This window comes from Haliaeetus leucocephalus, unplaced genomic scaffold (genome assembly GCF_000737465.1).
Source record: "Haliaeetus leucocephalus isolate CR32 unplaced genomic scaffold, Haliaeetus_leucocephalus-4.0 Scaffold484, whole genome shotgun sequence".
NCBI classification, from domain to species: Eukaryota; Metazoa; Chordata; class Aves; order Accipitriformes; family Accipitridae; genus Haliaeetus; species Haliaeetus leucocephalus.
Genome location: NW_010972920.1, coordinates 2795606 through 2805337, shown reverse-complemented (window position 1 = coordinate 2805337; position 9732 = coordinate 2795606). Strand labels below are relative to the sequence as shown.

The 9732-nt window shown below is 43.9% G+C and overlaps 1 protein-coding gene across 1 annotated transcript; it reads right to left on the bottom strand.

The window, feature by feature from the left end:
* Positions 1 to 2256: 2256 nt before the first annotated feature.
* On the bottom strand, positions 2257 to 9304 carry CCNG2 (cyclin G2). Its single transcript, XM_010575515.1, has 8 exons — positions 9229 to 9304; positions 8882 to 9019; positions 7755 to 7892; positions 6511 to 6761; positions 6259 to 6337; positions 6081 to 6179; positions 4956 to 5161; positions 2257 to 4450 (listed from the first exon to the last, which is right to left on the bottom strand). The coding sequence occupies exons 2-8, from the start codon at positions 8990 to 8992 to the stop codon at positions 4318 to 4320; spliced, it is 1017 nt and encodes a 338-aa protein (XP_010573817.1). The 5' UTR covers positions 8993 to 9019; positions 9229 to 9304; the 3' UTR covers positions 2257 to 4317.
* Between the last annotated feature and the right edge of the window lie 428 nt (positions 9305 to 9732).

The window sequence follows — 9732 nt, the reverse complement described above, 5'->3', positions numbered from 1 at the left end:
ACTGACCAACAGAAACATATTACTTATTCCACCAGAAAAAAAAAAAGGAGCTGTTAAAGACCAGGGCCTGGACACACGGATGGATTTATGCTGAAATATTTTATTGCTTCATGTCACTTGTTATGTAACCAAGTGGCAGAGAAGTCAAGTTTCACACTTAAAAGGCCATCATCATGATTTAATTACAGAATGACAATTCACTAGCAACAAAAGTGGTTCCGCTGCTGATCCTTTGCAGCCCAGTTCAGCCACAGGAGAGCAGGTGAGCAGTATGATAACATCTCAAGATCCTCTTAGAAACCAGGGCTCATCTAGACCCATGTGAACCATCAGCGCTACACTTTTACATAGGTTAGGCAACACGCTATCTCAGAAAAACACAGGGAGTGACACCCCAGAGCTCATACAGAAACCATACAGCCAGGAGCTCTCTCAGGAGATGTCTCCCCCACAAAAACATTCCCTTTCAGCCCCCTCAGCCTCCACCCAAACCAGTCTTACTGACAAGGCAGTTATGAAAATGAGCACATATTTAAACTCTTGAGACTGCAAGCGTTCGAAGTTTCACCTCGTGGTATAAGAAAGCCCGAAACAGCATTTAAAAACCATGCACACCTCTGCTATTAAAAACAAGCCAACCACCAAAAGCCGCATTCTTTGAACAAAGCCAGGCAAACCTCCTTTGAGGGATACCCAGCTATCTGACCCGGCAAAATCAAAGTCGAGCCTAAATTATCAAACCACAGAAGTAAGCCTGAACAACGTTCTTGCAAGCAAACGTCTTTTCATGCTGGGACAAACTTGAAAGGGGCTGAATGGTACACCTCAAGCTTTATTAAACAGATTAATCTCACAAGCTGTTAGTAAACCCGGGGACATTGCCCATGGCTTCCTACCTTCCTAACAGCCCACCTACGCAGCACACGCATCATCCATTGACTCCTGAGCGAGGTGGTTGCTGTACTGAAGCGACCCGAGTGAGCACCTTTGAAGTAGAAGCTCAACACCTTTGCTGCAGCAGCTTTCATGTTCAAAGCGGTCACAACAGACAGCAAGGAAGCCATTGCTCTTAAAACATTACAGCATGCATTTCGAAGACGAACTGTTCCTTTATGTAACTGACTTGGTGGTACATGTGAGTTATTAGACAGAAGGGAACTTCATACAGAACTGTTAGTAATATCAAGTGTCCATCCCTCATCTGTTGCATGTGGGAAGTCAGAAGCCTTGTAGCATGTTCCTGTATTTAAAAAAAGTAGCTATGAAGGCCATAAAGAAAAACTGAATGTTATTACACTCAAGAGGATTATTTTAACAGCAGCAGTGACCCTATTCTTCCTACACATGCTCCCTGCCAATGAGTGACAGCACCCACTGTCAGCCTCACAGCACCCTTTTCTTTCCAAGGCCCAGCATACACACACTGTCCCCATGTTTGAACATCCGAGGCAGGACTTCCCTTCGCAGCAGTAGTGGCCAGAGCTGGAAGACAGGCTGACCTGGCAGAGGAAGCACCTTTGTCATTTCTCTCACTCCATCCCTTGCACAAGAAAAAAAAAACACGACAGAAAGAGGGCAGATCTGTATCGAGCTACAAAGTGCAATAGGTCTATGATGATCCTTACAGCCATCTCAGCAGGTCCGAGCTCCCTCTTCTAGAGCTCAGAAGATCTTTCTGGCAAGAACCAGTTACAGTCCCCTTACTCCTTAATTTTTACAACATAAGCATGACTTGGAAATACACTGGCAAGACACAGGCAGGATGACACAAGAAGGAAACTAGCTCAGGTTTGCGTTTGAGCAGTTACTGTAATTGTTTCGGATTGCCAAGATGCAGACAAATCCCGAGACCAGATTTTACTTCGAAGACTGGGAACAGCATCAGCCCCAAACCCAGCAAACCCCAGAACACTTAGCCTGTAATGACCCCAAACTTAACCACTAGCAGGAGCTCCCATTTGCCAGATGTACAAATGCACCATTCAACACTCAGCCCAGCACAACAGAGCCCAGCTACAGCTGGGTGATTAGCAGCTGATACCTCACATTAGCTTCTGAAACTGACAGGAACAAAGCTGAGAAGAGATTCACATCCAGTAGCAACCGACACAGAAGTCTTTTTTTTTTTTCCTTGCAAACTGATTACTAGAAATTCTGGGGAACCTGGAACACAGCTGCAGTACCATATAAGCTATACAGCCAAAAAAAAAAAGGCAAGGCAAAAGCTTCAAGTAACCAATCATTAACTCACATCAGTTAACAAACACAGCACTTGGTTTATTTTTGTTCTCAACTGAAACAAGACTGAGTAGGTTTGTTACCTGCAACCAAAGTACTCCATTTCAGAACTGAGCGTCCAGGCGCAGCAGCTTGCAGTAAGACGTCTTCAGATGTACAGTATTTATATCATACAGAGTACACAATAAATTACTATCTACATGCAACATACCTACAAAAAGTTACATACAATGTAAAAAAATACAGTATTTTCTGCTCATTTTTTGTTTTAAATTTTTTCTGTACATTTTTTAATTTACATTTTTATATACATTTTTGTAAACTTTTTGTATTTTTATAAAACTTAAATCACATAACAGTTATGAACTTACGGCACCTCTCTTACCATTCTAAAACAATGCTTGCATCTACAAAACAGCCTTTAGCTTGTTTGCTCCTTCATTTCTACTTTGGCACCAACACACTTCACACCATTATTCTGAACTAATTAGTCCACTTCCTACCTAGCCATGTTCTCGATACGGAGAAACACAATCATACTTCAATTTGTGCTTCAATAAAAAAGTTCGGAAAAAACGATTACATTAACTACTTCATCAACATCACATTTACCTGATATTACTGCATAATATCAACTCTTCCTGCACTAACTGCTTTACGTAAGCATGCAAACAAGTCTGGTTATGACTCAATCAATAACATGAATATACTGAAAAACAACTACAAGGGTTAAATATTAAAAGGAATGTAGACTTATCAAGATTTACCGTGTTAATAAGTCTAAGCTAATAGTATGGATTGACATGTTAACAGTTAAGATTTAAAACACACTGAAGTATACCATGTGAATTTCAGTGTGAAAACATCTGTATTGCAGAAAATATGAAGTAACTCCCTGCCACACACTTTATACTACCCTTTAGTGAAAACTAGCCTTAACCAAAAACCTCCTTCTTGCCATGCATACTCCTATTGTGAAATAGGGATTCCTGAAGTTTATAGAAACCAAGCTTTAAAAAAATCTACTTGGAGTACACAACTCAAAATCCTGCTGAAAAGGACCACAGCATGTAAAATGTTAAAACCGTTTCAGTATTTGGTCCATTTGACAGGAAATGATTTCAGCCTGGTACTATGTACACATACCACGCCACATAACCTACTCAGCCCATTTGATCTAATCCCAAAACACTGAAGAGTGGAGGTGCCCTCAAGGGGACTCTAGTCCAACCTCCTGCTCAAAGCAAAGTCAACAACAAATTCAACCACACTCAGGGTTTTGTTACGTTGAATCCTGAGAATCTCCCAGGACAAAGACTGCACAGCCCATCTTGGTCCACTCCCATGCTTGATGGTCCCCATGGAGCAAACTTCTTCCATTAACTGAGAAATCCACGTTTTGATTTAACGAAAGCCTCTCATTCTTGCTCCATGCTTCTCAAACAAAACCTTGAAATCACCTCCTCCTCAGCAACCTCCTCTTAGGTACCAAAAGGCTGCTGGTTCCATTCCATTTTCCCCCCAAAGGCCACTTTGCCACTGAATAAGCTCATTTCGCTTAACCTCTCCTCACAGGTCCTGTGCCCCAAAACCCTTAACCATCTTGGCAGCTTCCTGGTGGACTTGCACAAGCTGATCAACGCCTTGAGCCCAAAACTGGACGCTGTTGCAGATGAGAATGAACGCCAAATAGCAGGAGGAAAAAAACCCTACTTCCCTCAATCTATCAGCTATGCTCCTGTTAACACAGCCCAGTACGCCATCAGCCTTCATTGCTGCCAGGGCACACTGCTAATGTGTTTAGCTGCTAAGCATTTTGGACCACCAGGTACAGGACTACATTTATGCTTGTTAACAACAGAACTATACATGAACTTTTTTGCTGAACTGGGGACCTGAACGTGATTTTTTTTAGTTCCTTAGAATTACAACAACAAAAAAAACCAAGGCAGGCATTCAAAGCATTGATATACCACAGCAATTCTTGCATTAATACAGTTTACAGATTACCACCTCATTATTGCCAAAAGACTCCATGGTGCATTAGTAACCTGAACCTAATACAATCAAGACTTAACGCTATGACCGACAGCTAAGAGCTTGCCATTTTGTTTTAGGTTTGAGTTCAAAGAAGAAGGTGCCTTCCAGATCACTCGGAGGAGAACTGCTAAGGCTTTCTTCTCCACTGCTCATATCTTCACAGGAGTCTTCACTAGGAAAGAACAGCAGGAAATGTAATTTAAACAAAGCACAACCCCTTGAAGGTGGCAATTCCTCAATCCCGTGTTTTCTTGCACACTTCTCTGTTCCCAGTATAACATCCCAGATCTAAACACTTCTCAACACTAAAGCTTAAATCATAAGGCACAATTTCCTTACTTCTAATGCCAAAAATCTCCTACCAACCAAGAAGCCAGCATTCAAGATATCAAACATAAATTACTTAAGACTTAAATGCTTTATAAGCCTCCCTGCCTTAAAAAAAAAAAAGGATAGTCTCCCCCATCCGCCCCGCAAAGCACTTGTACTTTTTGAACACCACAGTGACAGTTCCCCTTTTTTTTTCCTTCTATTTAAGATGTTCAGTATTTTCAAAGCTAGCGGATTTTTTTTTTCCAAGTAGTAGTGAATTAGCCTAGTTATACAGAGTTGACATTAACTTTTCCATAAAATGAGAATTCCCAACAAATTAACCACCTGGTGTAAGTTTTACCAACCTCTCGCTTTCATTGAAACATCCACCCTCTGGTATCGTTGGCAACTCAGGAACACTGTAGTAACTGTTTTGTAGGTTCTGGGCTGTACGTCTTGAAACAATCCAAACTAGTTTTTTATGATCGGGCTTGCAACATTCAGGAGAAGAATATTCTGCTAGGCATTTCGAGACCAGCTCCCTCCAGTAAAGTAGGTCACTATCACTTATCTGAGAAGCAAAAAATGAACCTATTTAGTCTATTACACACAGGCTCTAAAGATAACCCCTCCCTCTACTTTACCTTCTCAGAAAAGACTTGAAAAAGCATCAGTCAAAATACAAGTGAGTCATCACTGTGATACCTTTGTCACAGTAGGGCTACTTTTGAAGATGAACTCCTATACACCTCCTAGAAATGTCCACATTGAAGTTTGAGTTGACAGTTTGCCTGTCAGTTGCTGTTAACATTTTCATTATCACTTCCAAAGGAAAAGTGAAACCGAGATTATTCTATTTTAAAATAGAATAATCTCATACTTTAAGGAACTATGTCTACCCCTCAAGAAACTGAATTAGTTGAATTTGACTATGAGAGTGAAAAGCTTGTTCTAGAGCATCAACTGATATAGCATGCAGCTAGCAGCTAAAAAATCCAGTATTAAGTTATTCAGACAAAAAGAATAACCAGCCCAGCAGTCATTGTAGTCCTACGAACCAACTGCAAGTTTCTCTAGAACATACAGCTAGAACTGTACAAGTTAAATCAGGTGTTTGTTAAAGCATGTATTGTGTAGGCATTAGGTCAGCATTTCTTCTGATTTTCTACGTTTAAGATAGTTTTTTTTAAACCATAATCCTTTGGCTCGCCAGGCAGCTGCCAAGATGTGCCAGTGCAAAATGACTACCCGACCCCATTCTCTAAGTAACCAGTTTTTTTGCATTTGGCATTCTACCAATGAAACAGTGATAAGTTACAAGAGTTGCAGACAGATGCTTAAAGACCCCTTTCATTGCTTGTTTCAGCTGATGCCAAACAGTACCTGTGAAGATTGTATACTGACAGCAGGGGCCCCTTAAATGTAACCTTGTACATCATTAACTGCACCAGTCCCAACAACTGCAAAAACAATCCACAGAAAATATTTACCTTAGAATGCTTTTGAACACGCAGAAGGATCTCAAACAGCTCAACAGATTTCAAAGTCTGGACTTCTAGAGTGAGAAGGCACAAGGCCAAGACAGAGGGCTAGAAGGACAAAAAACACCGCTCAACATAACATGAACCAAAACCTATTCAGAAGTCAAAGAAAGCTACTTCTACTTACTTTTGCTTTAGAAAAGACAAGACGGCAGTTGCAAGCTTTTAGCTGTGCTTCCAATTTGTCAAGATTCAATACTTCTTTCCTGTAAGACACCCAAGAGAAACGCATGTTTATTGACAAGCATTCACTTGTCAGGAGGTAAAAACTAAGGAGCTGCCTCCTCTACAGCCAATGCCATAATCATTTAAAAGGCAAATGAAGATAAAAAGGGCTTAGCAAACACATAGACCACCACTAACATGCAACTCAACTCACCTTTCTGAGGTATGACAGAGTACAATAGTATGGTACAAGTGCAAGAAGGTTAAGGCAGTAGTAGCTTTAAATTCAAAGTGCAACTTTTCTGAAATTATCTTTTCCATCCGTTTCAGGTCAGACACAGTGCATTTACATTGGCTGATCCGGATGATCTCATGAGCAGATGGAATATTGCATTCTTCTTCGACTACTCGGGCAGCCAACTGGAAACAACAAACTCCAATGCAAGATAAATGCTTCGGTTTCACCTAAAAATACAAGGAAGCACTATGAATACTCCCCCCCCCGAAACACCATGCTTAACAAACAGCAACACCAACAGCTCACCCAGCCTAGGTGAGCTGTTTTGAATATTCATAGTTCCATCGAAAGAGATTTGCTTTTCTCAACTAGACCTGATGTCAGTCAACTCATACACCTCATCTAGTCATAACTAGTTTCATCACTCAAGTTTAAGAAAATACACCTGGCAGAGCCAATAAAGCAGTATCAATCTGCCATAGCCAAGTCAAAGTCAAGTTCGACAGCTGAGCACCCTCTATTGAAATTGTTCCACATCACTACACAATAAATTAATTGCAGTGAGAACTGTAATACCCAGCTTCTCCAAGCGGCAGTGCTCATTCACCCTCATTTCAAGTCTATTCAAATCCGGCCTGAGCCTGTTTCAGGCAGTCCTATCCCTCCACAACTTGCTCCTACCTCTGCTATTCTCTCCCATGGAACAGCGTAACATTTCGTGCAACCTCAAGGACAGTCAGACCAGAGAACTGATGTAACTTTACTTTTTCTGCCAACTTAACAATGGAGAACTGGTTTAGGTTCAAACTGTCTGCCATAAAGCAGCAGAAATACGAAAAGAAAAACATCCAGGAAATGATTGTTTGGTATTAGTTCCAGCAGCTTTAACACAGTACCTAGAAACAGGCTGCAACACAATTTTCTTTGTTCGCTCTCTAATTCCTCTGTTCTTAGTCTTCTACATCTACCTGGTGAAGGCTACAAACTTATTAGAGGAAATAAACCATGTTGCTACTTGTCTTTAGAGGCATAAAGAACTGTACTCAATTTCAGGTTTACAAAGGAGGACTTCAGAAACATTGCTAGCATAGAATCGGTAAATAGCCACAGTTACATCCTAGATCACAATCTTCCCCTTTTTGTCAGACAAGAAAGCTCACAAGAAGCTAATGTATTCCCAGGTGACACTATAGATAGCAAGTCCTCTCCCCCCAAAATACCTTCATAAGAGCCAAGAATCTGTCCAGAATGTTAACAGCCAAAACAAACGTTTCAGTTGCAAAACCAAAAAAGTTGGTCAGACTCCAAAGATCTTCCACCTTGGCATTCCTTTGTCTTGGACACAGAGTATTTTCATTCTATGGCAAGAGAAACAAAGTCAGAATTATTCAGTGGCAGCAGTGATAACTGTGACCACTCACTCCCTAAGTTACTTCTACTTAGATCAAAAGGAAGCAATTATTTATTCCTTACATACTTCCTCTTAAGTTAAAAAAAATAAATTTAGATACTTGAGACTCAAAACACACCCAAGGTACATGGATTACACCCAGATCCTGAGTCTCACCGGTGCAATACCCAGCACAACCACATTTCCCAGTACCCACTTGTTATTTTAAGACAATAGTTACAAAGCACATACATACACAATGACTCCTGACCTTACGGAAAGAGATATGACCTAACTCAACTTATTCTCCTCTCTGCATGCATGTCAATATTTAAGCAACAGATGTTCTGCTTTCAAAACAAACAAGCAGACTGATTTCAGGAACTTTGTTTGTTAAGCATTAAGGCCCTTTCCAAAAAAACTCACGAGCACCCGAAGCCTGCCCTAAACTCAGTAAGGAACTCCGATCGTTAAGGTAGAAACGTTTATGCTTAATTTATTTTTTACTGTTAAGCCCTGAGTGTTTCTAGCTTCATTTCCCTAGACCTTGCTAATGAAAAGCTAGCCGTTTCCCCATTTGTTAATTGCCCACTAGACATCCCCGCTTTCCCGCAGCGGTACAACACAGCGGTATGAAGCTCCGGAGGTGAAATAATACACTTCTTTTAGTTCTGCGTTCACTCGAAGTTTAAACAATAAATAATAAACGCCTAAATATTTTACTTGCCCTGTAGGTCATAGTCCTTTGATAATGTAGTCTATGTTAGTAACTACAGATTAAGGTAGAGTTAAAAGACAAGGCAAGTGGCCTTTACAGGGAAGCAAATTAACTTTTCGGAGTTAACGCACGTCTCCCAGCTCGGAGGTTTCTTTTTTTAAAACACGTTATTGCCTGCCCTGAGGAGACTGCCTCCTCCCTCGCTGCCCACCCCAGCCCAGCTCCCCGCCCCCCCTCACCTCGGCGGCCCCCTCGATGAGGCTGAGCCCCTTCTCGCGGGGCTGAAACCGCCCCTCCTGCTCCAGGTGGAAGTTCAGCTGCTTGAAAAGCCACAACGCCTCGCTGCTCATCTTCTCCCCCAACTCCGGATCCGTTCCCTTCAGGGCAGGCACACCTCGTCAACAGCTGGCAGCCCGCCCCCCCCGCCGCCATCACACCACACACCACCCCCGACCCCGCCGGACAAAGGCAGCCGGGCGCCTGCCGCCCCCCCCCCGCCTGAGGCCTCGCAACCTCCTCACAGCACCGGGAAAACGAACAAAGGGACCCGACAAGGGGGCAAGCCCAGCCCTGCCGGTACACTCACCGGGGGCGGTGGTGAGGGGGCACCGGGCCCCCCCCCCGGGCCCCCACCCCCCCATTCCCCCCGTGGTAAACCGGGGGGGGGGGGGAGGCGAGCCCGGCTCCCCTCACCGCACCGACGCGGGTCGGCTCCGCCGCTGGCCCCGCATCCAGGCAGGGCCGCCTGCGTCCCCCCGCCCGCGGCCGAGCCCTGCTCGCCTCCCCCAGCGAGTCACGGCGATGCCCGAGGCAGCGGCACCATCCCCGGCCCCCTGCCGCCGCCGCCTCCGCCCCAGCCCCGCATCAAAATGGAGGCGGCGCGGCCCCGCCCCCTTGTTTTTGTTCTGGCGGCTCGCAGATGGCCCCGCGCGGAGCGCTCCCTGATAGGTCCGGCCGGTGAGGCGCCGCCGTGAAGTAAAATAGTTCGCGGCCAACCGCGCACCCTAGGGGTGGCCCGAGAGGGGCCGGAGGTCGGGAAGCGACGCAAACGGCCGAGCGGCACCGCCTGCTTGACGGGAAGCGGCGGGGG